This window comes from Lipotes vexillifer, unplaced genomic scaffold (genome assembly GCF_000442215.2).
Source record: "Lipotes vexillifer unplaced genomic scaffold, Lipotes_vexillifer_v1.1 scaffold470, whole genome shotgun sequence".
NCBI classification, from domain to species: Eukaryota; Metazoa; Chordata; class Mammalia; order Artiodactyla; family Lipotidae; genus Lipotes; species Lipotes vexillifer.
Window position 1 is genome coordinate 2,155,402 of NW_006799533.1, and position 22,263 is coordinate 2,177,664.

At 41.5% G+C, this 22,263-nt stretch overlaps 1 protein-coding gene and 1 non-coding gene across 2 annotated transcripts in view; one reads left to right on the forward strand and one right to left on the reverse strand.

Annotated features, from left to right (window-relative positions):
- Positions 1–22,263, reverse strand: part of WDFY2 (WD repeat and FYVE domain containing 2) — a 181,658-nt gene that overhangs the window by 64,373 nt on the left and 95,022 nt on the right. The window contains exon 3 of the mRNA XM_007471685.1: positions 18,209–18,282. Within this exon, the coding sequence (XP_007471747.1) occupies positions 18,209–18,282 (74 nt within the window). The remainder of the gene's footprint in view (positions 1–18,208; positions 18,283–22,263) is intronic.
- Positions 11,327–11,398, forward strand: TRNAE-UUC (transfer RNA glutamic acid (anticodon UUC)). The gene has a single exon. It is a non-coding gene; the product is annotated as a tRNA-Glu (tRNA).

Consider the following 22,263-nt stretch of genomic DNA (forward strand, 5'->3'; position numbering starts at 1 on the left):
TTTGCAAATCTCATTAACAGAAGATAGTTGGCTCTTCGTCTCTGCTTCTGGAGAAAATGGAAAAATGAAAGGCAAATAGCATCTTAGTATTATTATGAAAACAGCTTTGACCTCACGGATCACAGTTTGAGAACAACTGGGTAAGTGACTGACCTGACTTTTGGTTTTGATTAACCTTCACTCAGATTCTGCCAATTTGCCTGGAGAGTTGAGTTATTCTTGTTTGTTTTTAAATTATGAAAAGGGGCTTCGCTGGCTACCAAACGATGGAACATTGTCTCCACCCAGGAACTGGGAGGGTAGGAGCATTTTCCCCCTTCCATGAAATGCCCAATGTCCCTAATCTTTTCTGACTACATGCATTTTAAGAAGTGGGGAGAAGGAATTCTTTAGCTGCAAACCCCCAGCCTCAGGTCTAAACTTTATAAGAAACCCTTAGTCATATTTCTAAGAAGACTAACATCTTGCATTACTTGGAAGCATCTGAAGCAAGAGAAAAGATAATTGGGGTTTGTGTAGCAACAGCAGCTGTTGGCCTCTCTAGATTCAAAATATCACCTACAAAGAAACAAATTCAGGTTTACAAATTCTTTTGATAAATTCTCCTTCAGATACAGGTTTAGACACAAAACACAATTTCAAGGTTTTTCCTCACATAAACACAGGTCTACCTACTCTCTCTCTAGGCTTGCCTCGGTGCTTAATTGTTTACCTGTCCTCACCTTTCTTTACATCAACAGTAACATGTTTTTGTGCTTTCCTACCCCTAGTCCTCCAGCACCGAATGCAGGTAACCAGATGCAGTTGGTTTTTCAATAATATCTCTCCCAAGAGGATCGAAGGGAGAGAGAGGGTAAAAGGCAAAAGATACACAAGTTTAGATGTGAGCACTTCCATGGCTGCCTCTGGCAAATTTCAGAATCTTAAAGACAAATGCTCTTGGAAGTTGTTCAGTGAATAAGGAATATCCTGCTCAAGGCCAGAATATGAAGCCAGAACACTGATGTATCCCACGAAGTCGCTGAAGTATTCTGCGTCCCCATTACATTGCACAGATAGTGAAAGAGACTGAATACTGTAAAAACATCCACACACAGTAAAAATTCTGCCATAATATTCACAGCAAATTACATGGGAGATCAGTTTACATAAAGGCTAGTTGTTCATACTTACTTTTTTTTAAACAAAAAAAGGCTCAAAACTTTTGACAAAATTGTTCTGAACATAAAAGTTGCCTGCTGAAATTGAAAACTGCTTATAGGTGATGTCATGAAGTTTAGTGCAATAGCCAAGGCTGGAAACTACTGTTCCTACTTATGAAAGCAGCTGGTGAAAGAAGTTTGGATCTTTGGTTGTTAAGTTTTGGATTTCTTGAAATTTTAGAGTTTGTAAGGGGTCCTAGCACAATGACTCATTCTTTAGATAAACTGAAGTCCAGAGATACTAAGGGACTTATTCAAAGTCACAGGTGTGCTTGATTGCACAACCCAGATTCGAAACTTGGGTCTATCTCTTGAATTTTTTATCTACTGATCTTTTAACTCACACAAACGTCAAAGAGGCTCTTCAAAAGGGGACTGAAACCAGGTGAATGTCTCACTGAATTTCTATGAGCAAAGGAAAATATTACAGGGCAAATTCGGAAATCACTCCACTCTTCAGAGAATCTGGATGACAATACAATATACAACAGACATGAAAGAAAGATAAGCACCAAGTACCACTAATACCTCCTTCATTATCCCTGTTTCCCAAGTCTGACACCTTGAAGCAGGACCAAGCAGTATGTCATGGGCACTGACCAGTCAGGACCCAGGCTGGCTGTAGACAGGAGCAATGATGTAAACTGGACCAAAACGAGCTTGGCCTGGGAGTAATCTTCACCAATTACCCTTTCTCTCCACTCAACTTCTCCTACACATTTAGTCATCAGATTCTTACCATCCTTCTTGAACCCATGCCCCTGCCAGTGCATTTCCAACTAAATGACATTTGTCCTTGACAGTGGACTAAACATCTCTTACTACCTAGCCTCTGCTGGAGTCTCTCCTTTCCCAAGAAACTGTTCCCTTTCCCCAATCTCCAACACTTTTCAAACCTAACTTTCTGGGCAAGGTTGAATAGTCTGCATTCGTACCATTACCCAGGCAGAATAGATCTTTCCTTTGCTGAAGTTCAAGAGACACTATAAACTCTTTTATGATACTGATCAGAATCTGCATTAAATTAGAGCTATCGGTGATCAGATTATTTTATCCTTCCCTATAGATTTTAAGTTGAAAGTAATGGAATTTTTGTTGTCTTAAAACAGTATCTCCCATAGGTCCAACATTTTCCCCATTATACCATGTATGAAAGTTAATAAATATTTTAAAATAAAGGAATAATCACTTCTTGTTTTTATAAAAGAGAAATATGTCAAGATTTTAATTGTACTAATATTATAAACACTCCTGCCTCAGGTTCTTTGCACTGGCTGTGCCTCTCTTTTAACACTGTTTTCCCAGGGACCTCCCTGGTGGTCCAGTGGTTAAGAATCCATCTTGCAATGCAGGGGACGCCGGTTTAATCCCTGGTAGGGGAACTAAGATCCCACATGCCACAGGGCAACTAAGTCCACGCACCGCAACTACTGAGCCCGAGAGCCACAACTAGAGAGCCCACATGCCACAACTACAGAGCCCACGTGTTCTGGAGCCCACGCACCACAACTAGAGAGAAGCCCGTGCGCTGCAACGAAGAATCCACGCCACAACAAAAGATCTTGCATGCCACAACTAAGACCCGATGCAGCCAAAAATAAATAAAAATTTTTAAAAAGTATACAGAAGACAGGGGCTTCCCTGGTGGCGCAGTGGTTGAGAGTCCACCTGCCGATGCAGGGGACACGGGTTCGTGCCCCGGTCCGGGAAGATCCCACATGCCGCGGAGTGGCTGGGCCCGTGAGCCATGGCTGCTGAGCCTGCGCGTGCGGAGCCTGTGCTCCGCAACAAGAGAGACCACAACAGTGAGAGGCCCGTGTACCGCAAAAAAAAAAAAAAAAGAAAAGAAAAGAAAGAAAGTATACAGAAGGCAAAAAAGCATATAAAAAAATAAAATAAACACTGTTTTCCCAGATATCAGTGTGATTTGTTACCCCAAGCTTCAAGTTCTCTGTCCAAAAGTTACCTTCTCAATGAGGCCTAACATGCCCACCTTTAAAAAAAATCACAATCCATCTCCCTGCCCCACCCTCATATTCCAATCCCCTTCACTCTTCTCTGTTTTCCCCATAGCATCTATTACTCTCTAACATACATGAATTATCGTATTTCATGTTTACTAAATGCAACATACACAAAGAGAGGGATTTTTTTGAGGGGAGAGGGGAGAGTTCATTGATGTGTATCTCAAGCACCTAGAAAACTCCCTGGCACATAGTACCTGCTCAAAATACATGTGTTAAAAGAATTGAATGAAAGCATTAAAATCTCATTTTGGGATTTCCCTGGTGGCACAGTAACTGGGAATCTGCCTGCCAGTGCAGGAGACATGGGTTCGAGCCCTGGTCCGGGAAGATCCCACATGCCGTGGAGCAACTGAGCCCGTATGCCACAGCTGCTGAGCCTGTGCTCTAGAGCCCACGAGCCACAACTGCTGAGCCCATGTGCCACAACTACAGAAGCCTGTGCGCCTAGAGCCTGTGCTCTGCAAAGAGAGGCCACTGCAATGAGAAGCCTGCGCACTACAACCAAGAGTAGCCGCCACTCACCGCAACTAGAGAAAAGCCCGTGCACGACAACAAAGACCCAATGCAGCCAAAAATAAATAAATAAATAAATAAATTTATTTTTAAAAAAATCTCATTTTAAGTAATATATTAATTTATATAGTAGCTCTCTATTAATATACTTTTGAAATATGTGAAAATAATACTATATTATAAGGCTATACAAACATATGCAGTATAACATTTCAAATAATACTATATTATAATGCTATACAAACATATTATACGGTATAACATTTCAGTGATGGCTACAGTATATAAGTATGACATACAGTTTATGTTTTCATTTAGAGAAAACACCAGAAAAGGATTAAACGATTTGCTCATCAATAGTAGATGTGGAAGTAGGAACTAGATTTCTCTATTTAGGGTTCAATGCTAGGGTAGGTTTGAATCAAAGTATGTACAATTACCAGGGGGTCAAATTATAAATGAAAAAAAGAAGAGAGCCTAATTGCTAAGCTATTACTTTTTGTAATCAATGCCCAAAAATGGACAGTATACTCTTTTAACTCACATCTTAGGACTAATCAATGTTTTACTTCCTAAGTCAAGAGGAAAACAGAGTGATGTGTTGCTTTTTAATGTTAACTGTCTCTAACCATGGTCTCTGCACTAAAATGTTAAAGTACCTTTTTCTGGATTGAAATTCACAAATTTTCAGCCCTGAACATTATTCACACCAATAAATATGCAGATAGCAAGTAGTGAGCAAAAGTAGAAAGCAAACATTACGTATAGTTAACAGTGCTGTACAATATATAGGAGAGTTAAGAGAGTTGAGTCTCATTACCAAGGAGAAAAAATATATTTTCTTTTTTCTTTTCTTCTTTCTTTTCTTTCTGTTGTATCTACATGAGATGATGGAGGTTAGCTGAACCTACTGCAGTAACTGTTTCACAGTATATGTAAATCAAACCATCACATTGTATGCCTTAAACTTACGGAGTGACGTATGTCAATTATTTCTCAATAAGACTGGAAAAAATTACATATAAAATCAGTTTTACTAGCCCAAAATGGTGCTCACAAGAAACAAACTGGTTTAAAAATTATAAGTTTTTAAATATTATCTTTAAACTGAGGTGGCAAATAACTGCATAAAAAATAATACTCTTTAATTTCAGATATAATTATTAACCTTACCAAGAAGTAAATTCAAGTTCATCTTTTCTTGAAATGAACAGAATTTCCGTTATAAAAATAATGACTACCACTTTTTGAGGCCTTTACATAAATTACCTCATGTAATCCTCACAACGACCCCACGAGGAACGTATTATTATGCCCAATCTACAGTGCATAAATTGAGGTTTCTGTGAAGTTAACCAACTCATCCATCATTATTCAGCTAAAAGATGGTAGGGCTGGAATTCAGATGCAGTTCTCTCTGGGAGCCAAGTCCATGCCTCAGCCACCAGGAGGTCTACCCCTGCTATATGAAGGCAGTGTGTTAACAATGGTTTTTCCCACGAACTCTGAGTAAGCTCTGCCTGATTAAGGGAGGGAAAAGAATTAAAACACCGGCTTCCTCCATATCAGAGAGCTGGTGGGAAACGAGGGCTTCTGTAAGGATGACTAGAAAATAAGAATGCAAGCCAAAGAGAAAGAGCTTCTGGATGAAAACATGGAGGAAACCGGTCTGGTTTTTATTCACCTGGAAACTACTGCTGAGATTCCAATTCATGCAAGCTCTGGACTGGGTACTGGAAACGGCCATGCACAGAACGTGGCTCCTGCCTTCAAGCTGCTTGGGCTAACAGAGGTCAAGAAAACAGGGGAATCAGCACTGACTAAATCTGTCCTATATACCGGGTACTTTTAGGAACTATATATGTGTTATTTAATACACAATCATATTGATGAAACCTACATGTGAACTAATAATCATCACGTAAATTCTGAAGTAGAAATTTGAACTAAATGATAGAGAACTCTTAAGAAGAGCCTTTGGCGCAGTGGTTAAGAATCCGCCTGCCAATGCAGGGGACACGGGTTTGAGCCCTGGTCCAGGAAGATCCCACATGCCGCGGAGCAACTAAGCCCGTGCGCCATAACTACTGAGCCTGCGCTCTAGAGCCCATGAACCACAACTACTGAGCCCACGTGCTACAACTACTGAAGCCCGGGTGCCTAGAGCCCGCGCTCCAAAACAAGAGAAGCCACTGCAATGAGAAGGGTGTGCACCGCAACGAAGAGTAGCCCCCGCTCGCCGCAACTAGAGAAAGCCCGCACACAGCAATGAAGACCCAACACCGCCAAAAATAAATTAATTAATTTTTTAAAAAACTTCAGAAGAAGAGCCTTTGAACCCCATACCCTGGAGGTAGGGCGACCTTCTCAGAAGAATGTGTTTGGGGCTTTAGGCTAATTCTTAAAGGTGGGAGAGGAGTTTCTCAGGGCAGGAGGTCAGTAAGGGATAACACCTCTTTTTTAGCAAGGGGACCCCACGTACAAGGGCAAGCAATAAACCTGATATTTGGGTAGGAGAGCTGTGATATATAGGGCTGACAAAGTGGGCAGGAACCAAGGAATTTGGACTTTATCCTTCTGGAAGTTACGGAGAGTTTATACCCAGAGGAGTGGCCTAATTACACTAGAATTTTGGATATCTGATGGCAGAGTAGCCGGGGGCTGAGACAAGAGACAGGAGGACCAGTCTGGAGTTTATTGCAACAGTCCAAGCAAATGCTGCAGCAGACAGAAACCTGCAAAGTCCTCGTGGAAGGAGACAAAAGGGGAGAGTCTGGAAGCAGCTCTGAGATACTCAGGCCAGGGCAGTATTGCTGTGAGGTTTGGGGGAAAACTTGGATCTACTCTAACTCCTGTTTCTGGTTGGGTCTACTTGGTGATGCCATTTACTGAAGGAATAAGGAGAAAGAGCATATATTGGGGAAAAGAGAATTATTTCTAGTTAGAACATGCTAAATCAGAGGTGTCCTGGCGACTCCCAGGTAGGAGGAATGCCAAGTAAGCAGCTGGAGTCTGAGTTCAGGCTTCGGAGGACAGAATGGGCCAGAGCCTTGAAAGCTGTCGGTGTAGGATAATTGCAGAAGATCACCAACAAAGAGTATGCAGCACAAGGTAGAACCCTAGAGAGCATCAGGCACCTAAGGCTCTGCCAGAGAAGGAAGAGCCGGTGGGAAAGTCTGGAGAGAGCTCAGGGTTCACAGCACCCCACTAATTAACCAGCCACCACTCACCAAACTGCAGGCACCCTTCTAGGTCCCTTCTCTCCCATCCACGACAGATAAGCTTCGGGAGGAAGAACCTGCCCTATTGTTTTGACTGCTCTCCAACAGAGCAAACCAGTTGCACCTGAGTGATTGCAGCCAATGGAAAAGCTGTGCTGTTTGTTCTATGTGGGAATACAGTTAGCAGTCTTTTTGCAACTGTGTAAATTGCTTCAGTGAGCTTATGGTCTAATACTGATGTTTTCTTCCTACACCAAATGAGTATTTATAAAAATGTAACATTTGCTGGTAACTGAGAGCAGAGTCATCCTCCCTCTCTAAGGAGGCGAAACTGGAGATGAGTTGATTGTGGCGCCTACTACATTCAAGATGTGGTGCTGGAGGAGCGGTAAATAAATGGGGAGGGGCATCCACTTTGGAAACAAAAACCCCTCTGGGTTACCACCGCCCTGAGTCAGCAGCATCCAACCACAGTGAAACTAAGAAACACAAGCCCAGCAGTGAACACCAGCACTGCACCCAGGGACCAGGGCATACCTAATGCTACACCCCTCTCTGCTACTATAAGCTTCTGGCCGGCAAGGGGGTAGCCTGCTTCCAAGGCTCTCAGATTAAAGAGTAGGTGTAGTAACACCAGGTGGTGGCAATCCAGCAACCGTAGGGGCTATAAAAGAATAACTGCTTCCTTCACACATGTTGGCTCTAGTGAGTTCTCAAGCTTTATTGCAAAGGAATAAATGTCAGATGGTTCTTTTAATTTCTTTTTAAAAAATTTTGTTTTAACATCTTTATTGGAGTATAACTGCTTTACAATGGTGTGTTAGTTTCTGCTGTATAACAAAGAGAATCAGCTATACGTACACATACATCCCCATATCTCCTCCCTCTTGCGTCTCCCTCCCACCCTCCCTGTCCCACCCCTCTGGGTGGTCACAAAGCACCGAGCTGATCTCCCTGTGCTATGCGGCTGCTTCCCACTAGCTATCTATTTTACACTGGGTAGTGTATATATGTCAGTGCCGCTCTCTCACTTCGTCCCAGCTTACCCTTCCCCCTCCCCGTGTCCTCAAGTCCATTCTCTACGTCTGCGTCTTTATTCCTGTCCTGTCCCTAGGTCCTTCAGAACCATTTTTTTTAGATTCCATACATATGTGTTAGCATACGGTATTTGTTTTTCTCTTTCTGACTTCACTCTGTAGGACAGTCTCTAGGTCCATCCACCTCACTACAAATGCTGCCGTCAAGGTACTCTGGGAGGAATGCCTTAAAGGTAATTGACATGGAAATGCCACCTCAGCCCCTCTGGGCTCTGAACCTTGCCAGCTAAACGACAGTGACATGAGAACCGTGGTCGGGCTCTATAGTCTGTATAAGAGATTAACTCAAAATAAAAACTAGCAAAATATGTGTGCACACAGATAATATTATTCTCACACGTCTAGATGGAAGTGGTTAATAAAAGATTTGTGATACAAGACTGATTCCTAGTGTTGAAAGAATACTTGCAGGACCATAGATAGCTCTCTGGACATTTTGGCCTATAAAATTCAGATTCCCAAATGAACAGAAAGTGGTAGAGCTCTCGATGGCTGGTAACCCACTGGGGTTAGTCAGTGCACTGGAGGAAGGGTGACTCTTGTGATGAAAAATTTGCTACATCCTCTCCAATCTTTAGGGTCCTCTCAAAGCTCAACCTTTTCCCGAGGGTGATGAATGATAATAACTTGGATAACAAACTTTTTTTGCAGAAAAAAATAGTATTTGATAGCCCATGTTTTACAAATCAGTGGTGAATTACTGTAATGATGCAGCAAAGATGGAAGACGGAACCAGAAATAAGCTGAAGCATCCTAAGGAGTGTTCCATCACTAAGACATTTCCTCCCCTGGTAACTGGCCTGCTAAAGCCACATGACAGAGATTTTAACCAAAGCTTCCTAGTTCCTGCCAACGGAAGATGCTGCTGCTCCTGGTGACAGTAATGTTGATAAGAAGCTAATGTTGATGGGGCACTTGACGCATACCGGCACTGTCCTAAGAGCTTTATGTGTATGTCATACAATCCTTATGACAACCCTGTGAAATGGATACAATTATTATCCCTATTTTACAGTAAGGAAACTGGGGCACAGAGAGTAAAGCAACTAGCCCAGGGTGACACAACTTGTGGGTACACAACTGCGATCTGACTCTAGCAGTCTGATTTCAGACTTAACCTCTTACATATTGTCTTAACCTCTATATATTGTCAATCTGATAGACTATATCTATTCATTCACTCACTCATTAATTCATTCTATAAATATATGCAGAGCACTTCTATTTCATGGGCACTGTATTGGATGCTGGGAATGTAAGAGAGTCAAGCGGACATAGCTGCCGCCTTGAAGAGCTTATGCTGGATACATGCAATAATCAAATAATCACATGAAAGACATAAAATACAAACTATGACAACTGCTACAGAGGAGGGGCGCTCAATGCTATGAACACTTATAATCTGGGGACACGAACTGCCGGAAGATCAGGGAAGACGTCCCCAAGGAAAGGAAAAGTAAACTGAGATCTGGAGGATGAGAGTTAAGTAGGCAAAGAGAAAGGAAGCACACTCCAGGCAGAGGCCCTGGGAATGGAGGGAACAAGGTGGGCATAAGGAACAGAGAGCGGCAGCTAAGACTGGGACTCAGGGAGGAAGGGCACTACGGGAAGTGCAGCTGTGGAGGACAGGGCCAGACCCAGCAGGGTCACATAGGCCATGGGAAGAATTCTGGCCTGTGTGCTAAGAGCAAAGGGAAGCCTGAGAGAGGTCTGGCAGAGGATATGTCGAGATAAAATGTGTATTTTGAAAAGATCCTTCTATAGCTCCAATATGGAAAACAGAGTGGAAGAGGCAGCACAGATGTGGGATGACCAGTGGCGGCGGCGGGGGGCGGGTCCAAGGAGACGATGGAGCAGGATAATGACAATGGTGGTGGTGGTGATGGTGACGATGACGATGATGATGATGAAGAGAGAGGGGAGCTGAGAGGTATTTAGGGGGCAAAAATACATAAATAATGGACTGGACAGAGTTGAGGGTAGAGGAGGAAAGTAACTCCAAAAAGCCCTGGCTCGTGCCACAGGATGGTCAGTGGTTATAGTCACGTAAACAGGGGACACTGAGAAAGACCAGGGGAGGAAAAGGAGTCTGATTTTAGACCTGATGAATTTGAGGTTCTTCTGAGACATTCAACAGAAAATATTAAGAAGGAAGTTGGAATTTCAGAGAAAAGGTCTGGACAAAGCTTAAAAGTTGAGAGTTATGATTACATGGGCAGCAAATGCAGCCATGACACTGGCGAGGCTGCCCAAAGAGGAGAAGCAGGGGCCTAGGAGGGCAAATGCTGAGAAACTCCAACACTGAACCAAAGCTGGTCCGAGGACATCCTGTGATGGAAACAGAGACAAAACAGCCAGGGAACAGGAGGAAAGCCAGCAGAGTACTGTGTCGTGGATAGACAGGAAGAGAGTATTTCAGGAAGAAACAGCAGAGCTAAGTGCTGCTGGGAGGTCAAACATGATGAGGACCTAAACATGTCAGTTGTACAGATGCATGTGGAGAGCTTTTATAATCACAGCCAGAGCTGTTTGGACAGATTGATGGGACTGGAGGCCAGATGGCAGTGGTTTCAGTAAAGAGGGGAAGGAGGAAATGTAGACAGCAACTACAGACAAGTCTTTGGAGGGCTTCCCTGGTGGTGCAGTGGTTGAGAGTCCGCCTGCCGATGCAGGGGACACGGGTTCGTGCCCCGGTCCGGGAAGATCCCACATGCTGCGGAGCGGCTGGGCCCGTGAGCCATGGCCGCTGAGCCTGCGTGTCCGGAGCCGCAATAGGAGAGGCCACAACAGTGAGAGGCCCACGTACCACAAAAAAAAAAAAAAAAAAAAAAAAAAAAAGACAAGTCTTTGGAGATGTTTGATAATGAGAGAAGAGAGGGAGACTACTGGGTGAACAGGGAAGAGAGTTGTTTTTAATAAGCAACTTTTGTTTTTAATAAAAAGAAACTTGAGTGTGTTTAAAAGCCAATGGGAAGGATCCAGGGGGAGGGAGAGATTATTAAGGAATAAGACAAAGGGAAAGTAACTTGGAACATAATACGCTCATCAATTCCTAGCCATTGCCTTTCTGAACCATAGATACACTGCTTGATGTGGCCAAGATAAGAAGATGACCACCAAAAGAATCTAAAAAAGAAAAGAGTGGATATATGTATATGTATAACTGATTCACTTTGCTGTACACCTGAAACTAACACAACATTGTAAATCAACTATACTCCAATAAAAAGAAGATGACCACCTTCTAAAATAGTAATACAGGGAGTTCCCTGGTGGTCCAGTGATTAGGACTCAGAGCTTTCACTGCTGTGGCCCAGGTTCAATCCCTGGTCGGGGAACTAAGATCCTGCAAGCTGTGTGGCATGGCTAAAAAAAAAATTTTAAATAAATAAAATAGTAACACAATGACCCTAATGAAGCCATCCTTTGTGGCAGATACCTCCTGTAGATATTGTATAAATGATTTCAATCTACCACACACTCTACAAGATCTCCTTAGCACCCAGTTTAAAATATAGGGCAATCTGGGTGCTCCTACCAGTATTCATGCTACAGAATCGGTCTAAAAGGGCGATCAAGAGGTTCTTCAAAAACTCATAATTGTAATGGAGGTGCCACAAAATAACTGGCGGCCAAAGAAAGCTCTTGGCATATGCATTCAGTACTACTTGACCAAGTTTTTAGATAACATTCAGGTACTGAACAAAAGACAACAGGGCTACCTATACAATGACACAATTGGAAGAGACAGGCTTGTCCTTGAGAGGTTCTAAGAAGGTTGGTGACCCACACAAATAATGAAGGGACAACAACTCCCATGATCACAGTAAGTGTTTTCTTTGACAAAACCACCTTCAATGAATTATACTGTATGAATAAACAGTAAGCAACTGGCAGGTCAGCACTCAGGGACTCTTGTTCTGCTAAGCAGAAAAAAAGATATATATATATATATATATATGTAGATATTTAATATCGACATATAAATATTTATACATATTTAAGTTTACTATAACTTATCAGCACAAGCTCAGAAGAGAATGGCCACCTAACAGTCTATAAAAGGAACTCCCCACACTAGAAAGCCCAGGGCCATAGAGTGATGAAATGACTCAGAAATGATGGTCTTTTGTGGTAGAAACCATGGGAGAATGAGACAATCATAAGCTAGTGTAAGTACTGAGATTATGTAAGAGTTTAAAAGGAAGCCCTACAGATTCCAGGTCCACATTTCTCTGAACACAGGGCCTCTTGAAACTGTCTTCAAATCCAGCCTCCGTTGACTTCATGATTAGGATACTTTTCACGTATGGTACCACACTAGAAATCCTGGGAGGCAGGGAAATTCCAGAAGCAACATCAATTCTTCTCTAAGTACAAAACCTGAAATGTGCCACGATGGTTGACAAACAGGAGCCAGTCGGCTATAGCATTGTTGTCTCCGAGCCAATCGAGGTGAAGGTTTTAACAGGACTTTCCCTCCAGCAGGAGTGGTCCAATTGTACAGTCAGCTTGGGTACAGCTGAAGTGCTTTATTCATAAGTTACTTCTCTTCACTGCAGAACGTGACCTCACCATTTGGGTTCAGTCCCTGTAGGCTCATTATAACCCATAGCAATAAACAACTCATCCAAAACACGTTGTTACATTAGAGGCTCAAATTCTTTAAAAAAATGTTTTTTTAGCAATGGCCAGATGCATGGAATAACACAAGCTTCCAAATCATTAGTGACCATCCTAGGGCAATTCCTTGCAACTCGGTTGTCCTAGTTGTGTGAAGAAATCAGCCTGGTGTGGTAAGAAAATCTGTCCAGTGATCAAGGAAGCCCTAGTTCTGCCACCACTATCTTGACACGTGACCTACCTAATATATGTCACTTAATCTAGGGGAAGGTGGCATTAGATAGAAGAATTAAGGTCTCCCTTTCAATTTTAATCTTTTCCTATCTCCCCCTCTTTTAATATCTTTAGGTACCTCTTCCCAAAGGCATCATTTTACACATTCACAAAATGGTTTCCTAATCAATTGGTAGGACACTGTTAGGGAAATTCTGTAGATACAATACTATTACCAGTTGTACTGAGTTGAATAGTGTCCTCCCAAAATTCATGTCCACATGGAACCTCAGAATATGACTTTATTTGGAACTAAGGTCTCCGCAGATGTAATTAGTTAAAATGAGATCATCCTGGATTAGGGCGAGTCCTTCATCCAGTGATTTATAAGAAGGCCATGTGAAGACAAAGAGACACAGAGAGGAAGCCAATGTGAAGATGTGGTCAGGGACCAGAGTGACACACCTACAAGGAAAGGAACTCCAAGGATTTCCATCTGTCCCACAAACATTCAGGAACACATAACGTTTCTACTTAGGTTTTCTAGTTGCTTTCTTCACGTATCTATGTTATTAATTTCAGCAAGCAGCATATGGACATCAAATTCTTGTGCACGCCCAAACCGGTCATTTAAACACACGATGCACTCTGTGAATGCACACAGTAACACCCAACTGTTGAGAGTAATTTTATCCTGCTGGTTAAGTGCCCAACTTTGGTTGTAGCATTTTGATGATGGGAACTGAAATGCCTTCTCTCCTTCCTTCAACAGAACTTTTACAAAACATCTATAGTGGTCCAGGACACAACACTGAAGCATACATGGTCTCTGCCTTCATGTAGTTGACAGTCTAGTGAAGGAGACAGACCCATAAACAAATGAGGCAACAGGAGGGATGGAAAGCCTTTAACAGAGGCAGGAGTGGCTCCTGGCCAGCAGCATGGGGTGAGAAGAAAGCCCAGGCTTCAAGGCACACAGAGTCCCTAGCTTTGCTGAGAGTTGCTTCCTGGCTAAGAGAGCTGGAGAAGCTCATGAACTCTCTAGGCCTCAGTCTCCTTATCCGAAAAATATGAGTAATACCACCTACATCGTAGAACTACTGTGAAGCTGGAATGAGGGGATGTATGTAAAGCAGAGTGCCTGGTACATAGTAGATGCTCAATAAAGGTATATTCTCTTTCCTCTTTCATTCCCTTGAATAAACTATATGAACTCTAAGAATATAATAACCACAAGAACTACCAGAACAGTAACAACAAAGCCATACATGGTCAATATCATTTATTTTTATACAATAACCTCTATCCTGAGTGCTAACCATTATACACAGCAATTGTTCCCTCTCATCCCAATCAAACTTCCCATAACACATGTATGAGATTAATCTACAAAGAACAGAGATTTTATCACTTGGGGGCCTTGTTCGAGAAATCTTCGGTGACTATGCATTTATCTTGGCAAGACTTTAATAAAAATTTCGGCACCCTAAGAGTTGTGATGAAGAAGAAAAAATATATTTATAAAGATGCGCATCCTTTTTTTTTCCCCATGCCATTCACTTTGCCTGAAATACCTTTCCTTCCTATCTTTAGCTAATCAAATCCTAGCTCACATCCAGTCTCCATGGAGCTGCCCCAGACCATTCTCTCCTACTCTTATCTGACCTCATTGCCTTGCCAACATCACACTCACTGGGGTGCTCCTACTTTCGCTGTTATTTTTTTTACTATGCGTCAGGTATTTCATAACTTCATTTTTCATTTTGCCCCAACTGAACAAGTTCTTTGAGACCAGGAGCCACATGTTAGAATGGAGCCTAATCTTCACACAGTTGATATTTATATATTTGTTGGTTGGCTAGAATATATGACTCATTATGACAGAAAAATCTCAAGTCCTGCTTCAGTATGAATAGCAGTTAGCACAATCTGACTTCTGTCAACATTGAAAGAGAAGGCATTTCTGAAAACTCAAACTCAGGATGAATTAAATTATTGGCATACCTTCTCCCCATATGGAAGTTAATTCCATTGTGAAAAACATTTTGAATAGCAAAAGAACTGTACCAATAAACTAATTCAGAATTTAAGCAGGTACTTATTACAACCAGCTATATTAGTAATAATAGTGTTTATACTTTAGTCAACAACTTATTTAACAAATTATTCACTGAGTCCCTAATATGCACAAGGTACCACACTAAGATCCACTGAGAGAGGACATGAATAAAAGGTTGGCCAGTTCCTTAATACTCAACAATTTAACGGAGGAGACAGACTTGAAAACTTTTTACAAAACAGGTTAAATAAGCAATGTGATATAACTAACCTACTGAGTACTGTGTGTGATTAATTTTAGTTTCACTTGAGAGGTCTCAGGACCCACCTGTAGAAAGGAAGGAAGGAAGGAAGGAAGGAAAAGAGAGAGAGAGAGAGAGAATGAAAAGATAACACGTGAACAAGACCTTGAGAGATGGTCGGGACTGTAGACCAAGATGGCAGAAGTGGGTTCTGGGCTACACGATCAGAAAGAACAAAAGTTATAGACATGAAAATATACCACCTTCCTTTTTGCTTCTCTCAGTAGGTGATCCAACTTGCTCCTTCATGAGAAAAATGAAAGGTCATTCCTCCCTTACATCTCAATACTGTCCCTTTCTTTCCCTACCTTAAAAATGGAAAGTCTCCCCATTCTTTCCCAAAGCTAAATTCTTGACATCGTTCTGGACCCTCTTGCTTCTCATCTACTATCATATCTCGTTCTAGCACTCACCCTCTCTCTCTCCACTTCCTTCTGCGGCCAAACTTCTGAAAGAGTGGCCTGCACTTGTTACCTCTACTTCATCTTTAATACAGAACTCAGTTACACAAGGTTAACTGCCTCTTAAATCTCCTTTATTCAGTAAAATAAAGTGAAATAAGGATTTACTTTCCAATTTCCTCCTTTCTGTGTTTCAAAATAAGTTAACCAATAGTATTTCTTCCAAAATGTATTTGCTATATTCAAGGAGCAGAAAACTTATAGTCTCTGGAAAGGATTTCTCACGTCCAGAAAGTAAACTATTAAACAGCTGAGACTCTGTATAAGCATTTTCAGTAAAGAACCGGTTATTGTTGTAGTGATCAATGAGAATTCTGAACCTTAAACACCCTGTTCTTTCACTGTATCGTTCCCTAACACAGAGCTCTTTACAATTCTTCAGATGAGAATAGGTAGATTATACAACTCATCTTCCTCAGCAACGCAGAAGAAATACTTTTAAGGAAATGATTTTATACAAGCCAGGTCCTTAATCTTTTTTAGAAGATCGGGTGAGGTAAGATTTGGTATCTCAACACCGAGCTGACACACCTAGAGAATCATTTTAGCCCCGTTCCTGATTTAAGTTCTGATTCTCTGGCAGTTTCATTTACTAAAGGAATAATGGCTAAGACAGCCTCTCTTCTTATTTACAATAAATAGCCAGAACTCTCCATAACTTAGTTCGCTCTCAACTTGCCTTCAAAGCCAAATTTATTGGTACCCACTAACCCCTTATACTGATTTCAAAAATACAAAGAATCACCTATATGCTATACACACGTAAGGCTTTTCACGGACAGTGAGTGTTACACATACTACTGCACGAACTGCTGGGCAATAAATGGATCTCAGCTCATTTTTTCAGATTTTCCTTTGTGGTGAAACTTCAGTTCATTGAACAATCCAGTTATCTCCCCTTATCTTTTAAAAACAAGTTTGTCGTACATACACCCCACTTATTAAAAATGGCTTTTGCCTTAAAGAAGACAAAGGTCTGTATCATGATCTTCTCTTCTGTCCTCCTAAGGCGCAGGTTTTACAGATCTACAGTGCATTAGATCTTATAGGGCTTCCATAAATATTTGTCAGGGGACTGATTTATATGTAACAATATTGTTAAAAATTTCCATAAAGATCACCAAACAAGTGTTTTGACTAAAGATCAAATAGCAAATGTCAGGCCCACCTCTTCAGACCCCTCAGGGGGGTTGGGTAAAGACTAGAAATGGAGACCCACATTCCATGTGCCTAAATACGTCAAAGTTATAAATCAAGTTAAACTATTAAATATGGTCTCTTCCTCCAATCTTGACAAATATATCTTCAACCACATGGAGGCACAGGTACAAAGTTAGAATTTTTAGACCTCCTGAAGGTCCACACCATAGTGTGGTAACACAGGAGGGCCAGCCGACACCCCCTTTCCCATTCCCAGCTCTATCAAAACCTTGAGGGGCCTTGCCCACACGTGTGGACACCTACTCACCTCAAACCATTGCCCCTGGGGCACCCTTCAGGCTAAGGGTACATTTATTAGTTTTATCCTCCTCTGGATGGACCCAGGGAAAAGGCCCATGCAGGCCCTAGAAGCAGGCCCTAAGCTGTCCGGGAGCAGGAAATTCCAGAGTCAGGTACCCAGAGCATGGGGGTGGGCAGAGTGAGGGCTTAGGCTGGGCACATGCCCCTGGCCCCTCAGATCCCTCATCCTGTGGGGAGGTGTGGCCAGAGGAGGGTCCTCTAATTCCTAGGTCCCAAAGCAAGGTCTCTAAAGGCAATACTGGACAATATACCAAAATGGAGAATTTACCAGGTCAGCTGTCTTACTAGTTAATATATTAGTTGAAAATTAATATGCAAAACCATGATTAAGTAGTAAAACCTGAAATTCCAGTCTCTGATCACTTCAGTTCCTTCGAGATCTATAACCGAAGGGTCTACTATTTATCTGGATCTACCCGACAGGCTAAATCTAGATTCTCTGCTTTCTTAACAAATTTGTACAAATTGACAGAATTCTATTCACCTGCTAGAGGGCGTTAAGAAGACAGCAAAGAGCAGAAAGAGGAAGGAGAACAACGTCAAGTATCAAAGACAAGATCAGACACGCAGGTCCAAGACAGCCATTTCCCTTGTGTTCTGTCACTTGCGTGGGGAATCGTGTGACACCACGATTAACCATCTGATCAAAGTCACTAGTATCACAGCTTGCTCTCGCCAACCCGCAGATCATGTAGTTCACTCTGTGGCCTGGTAATGCCCCTACTATTCTAGCTGCTGTGAACGTGTAAGACAAGCTGAATCTCGTCAGCATTTAAGCTGAGACTGATGATAGCTCTCCCTGCACCTCACCAAAATTTGCTGCACTGCAATTTCCACTTAACTTAGCAAGAAAATTAATTTGTTAATTTGAAAAAAAAAAACTAATAAATAATTCTCATCACAATACACATATACATACTCCACAGGAAGGGAAGTATTTCAACTGAAAATCTTATTTATGTGTACTTACTGAGATTGTACCATTGTCTAGACCTATGGACAGTCTTCTTGTTTCCGGGTTAAAAGACATGCATGAACATGGAGCTGAAAGAAATGAACATGTTGATGAAATTAACAAAACGATGATTCTCATGGATTCAGGAGTGACTAGCTCAAAGTGTATGACTATTTTTTTCCCACAATTTCTTGACAAACAGTTCATTTAACTCCCACTCACCAAAAAAGAAAAACAGTAATTTTACAACTAACCCCTAGTATCTCAGTTATCCTTTTAATGAATATAACAAATAAGATATTCTCAAACTGGACAAGTTACAAGGGGCGTGGTCTCGGCTGTTCTGTCAGTATCAAGTCTAAATTTGCTTTGACTAGATTAACAATATTTTGTGCTGCATAAGCCTTCTGTCACCAACCTATCTCTTCCAAGCAAACCCTATCTTTAATGGAAATAACAAATTTTTTCTGAACTAAGGAAATGAAAGAAAGCTCTTATTACCCCCTCGCCCCCCGCCCCACCAAGTACAGAAATCTATTTTTTTATTCAGAACTGATTTGGGGCATGTGAACTAACAGAAGTCTTTTACTCTCAGTACTCAAGGCATATGCTGGAGGCTGCCAATTGGAAAAAGACGGAGGCTTTGTCTCAATCTAAAAGAGAACTAACTCGACACAGGGCCAGGCTCCAGAGGAAAGAAATCAGGTGAGTCAGTGTCTCCCAGTTCTGCAGGACTGACTTCCTGAGTACCACCAAGCCTGAGTAAACGAAATGTGCTTGGAAGCCACGAGGGGCCAAGTCAGCTTCCGGTTACCAGCTTTCTCTGTCTATGCTGTTCATCAGAGTGGGGGCCTTTCGACAACGTATTCTATACTGAAATAGTGTTCTAAAGGCCACAACATAACTTTGAAATTTCTCCCCGCATCTTCACGGTAGCGCTGTAGGTCATGAACTACCCATCATCAAAATCATAATCAGCATCAAATGTTTTTATTCTTACTTTTCAGTTATGATTAGATGTCTTACCCAAGGTCATACAGGAAAAAAAAGCTGGAGGAGGTTCAAAGACATAATTCAAACACACAGTCCTATATTCAAATACCCAACTTAGGTCATCTTTAAACTATAAAAGAACTTCAAGTTCTACTAACAGAGCCACTTGATAAACACATCACTTGGTAACATTTTTTTGATTCTCTATAAAAGGCCGCTGAACAACCACAACTACAAAATCTTCTAAACTGCATAAAGTACTTACTTTTTTCTAATTTTCAAACATGATATATTTAGAAAATAGAAATACGTAAAAAATAATCGCCCCCCCACTCCACTGCAAACTTCCACCAGTACAGCAGAATATCTTCTTCTGGTTTAGCCACAAATTTAAACTAGGTTCCCAAAAGAACACTGCTGGAAAAAAAGCAATCAAACGATATTTAATGCACTGCCCTAAGAAAGCCAGTCTTACTTGCCTTTGGCCTATAAACTATGTTGGCAAAATCTCTACACAGATGCTAAGACACCAGGTCTCATAATCCCATAACATGTGTGAAGGATTAAAATTTAATGATTTCATGGAAAACTATCATGTTAGCAGAAAAAAGCAAAAGAAAAAAATACACTGATTACGGTACTACATAAAGTACATACACACATAAAAATATACCTGGAAAAACTAAACACAGTTCTTGTGTTTGAGATTATTCCTATAACATTGTCTTCACTTATTATTTTGCTATGCCTGTTAAAAAATTTAAATATCTAACAATTTAAGATATAAGCATGAGTGTATGAAGCAAAACTTGACTGCAGCCCAAATGGCTACACATAGTCGAGAAAAATCTTATCACTTAGCTGTCTGCCTGGCCACATAAAAGTATTTGCTATATGATTTACTCCAAAGTTCCCATCTGGTTATATAATAATTAGAAAACCCACTGATCTTTGAATGTGATTTAAAAGACTTTTTTACAGTACTGCACAGGCTACCCTTAAATCATCATTGCTATTTCTTTATTCCTTATTTTTCCCCCATTTACTAAATTTCTTGTTATTCTTCAACAAAAATTTAGAATGCTTACTATGTTCAAGACATGTGATGCAATGATATATAAGGTACTATAGCTGCCATCAGGAATTTATAGATTGTGACACCAACTATATATAGGACCTATAATATAAAACTTGTCCCCAATGTCACCTCCTTAGTCCACATCACTTTATACTGATAGTAAGAAACGCCACCAGAATTCAAAAGGAAAGACTTTTCCTATAAAGGACCATAAACAAAAGAAGTTTTAACAGAAATTCTGTTGTTGCAGAACCCGTATGCTTGAACCCAGATGGTTATAGACAGGGGATTGCCAGAGACAGACAGCATTACCTCCCAGGTGCCCCCAAAGGTACAAACATGCCTTCAAAGAGGCATTGTGGTGAAACCCCAAGCAACCCTGTGTGTGTGCATGCGTGTGTGTGTGTGCGTGTGTAAAGACTTTTGGTAGGTGAGTCTTATGATGGTCCTCAAACCACTTCCCAACTGTGACACTCCCATAGGAAGAGGCCTTGCATTGGTTACCCAAAGGCCCCGCAAGGCCAAGGAGGAAAGAAACGAACTGAAAGAAATACTAATGCCCACATTTGTTGTTATAGTAAATGTCTTTCCTTTGGGATGTTGGGGGAGTAGATAAATTGACACAGAGATCCTTCTAACTTCACCTCACTGGAAATTAATGAAAAAAGCAACCTCTGAAAGACCAGTGCTATGGCCCATACAAAATAAGCGCCTATCCATCCATGCAAGAAAATATCAAAGGGCAAAACTGTCTGGCAAAGCATAATAAGACACAGGAAAGTCATGGTAATTATGACCAAATGGTAAAGGGAATCCTTTGGAAGGAAGAATAAGGTTGGAAACAAACAAAATATGATTTAAACACAATATTTATAGCCAGGTTGCAAAGATGTGATGTTTCCCAAAGAAGAATTCAGCTTTAAATGCTATAACGCTAATAATTTGTTAGTCAAAGAAGAAATAATTGGGTGTCTCTGATGGCTCAAAGTTCAGGTCAGAGATGAACTTGGCTGAGAGGCTGTTCTATCCTCCCACCTTAAAACTGCATTCTCCACAAGCCGAGCACAATGGCCAACCAGGACTACAAAATTACAATGCAGCTCCCCTCTACGGACTCCTCTATCAAAACTGCATCCCAAAACTCTAGATGAAATACATTTCATCTAGAAATGAGAGAAGATTCTCATTTTCCAAGCTATCTAATCGAGATTTGCCATCTCCGTTCTGTCTCAGACTGATGACAATCAAAAGACGTGTACTTGGCAAAATTTTAGGAAGCAAGATCATGAAAAGTACAAATACAATAGGAAAGAAATTTGTAGGGGTCTGTGGGTAATGGGAAATAATATTCTCTTACACTAGTGTCAGGACTTTAGACCTTGATGGCCTGTCAAAATCTTACCTTTAAAATTATACACTTTCATAATACTGAGTGTTTCTTAAAAATGAAATATTTCTAGTTTCAGGCAGGTTTTCAGCTTAAAATTTAGGGAGGGTGAAAATAAAGAGAAACACCAGTCTGGGTGATTATATTAATGACTATATAATTTGAAGGGGGAAAAGCTCAGGATATGAGCCCTAGGCAAAAATGAGCTCCTGAAACCAACATCAACTTCAAAAGAGCGAAAATTAAGTGGATTAGAGAGAAACTGGCTACTTGTATTTCTAACACTTTTTTTTCCTTGCGTTATGCGGGCCTCTCACTGTTGTGGCCTCTCCCATTCGCGGAGCACAGGCTCCGGACGCGCAGGCTCAGCGGCCACGGCTCACGGGCCCAGCCGCTCCGCGGCATGTGGGATCCTCCCGAAACGGGGCACGAACCCGCGTCTCCTGCAACGGCAGGCGGACTCTCAAGCACTGCGCCACCAGGGAAGCCCTCTAACACTTTTTTTTTTTTGCGTGCGTGTGTGTGGTACGCGGGCCTCTCACTGTTGCGGCCTCTCCCGTTGCGGAGCACAGGCTCCGGACGCGCAGGCTCAGCGGCCATGGCTCACGGGCC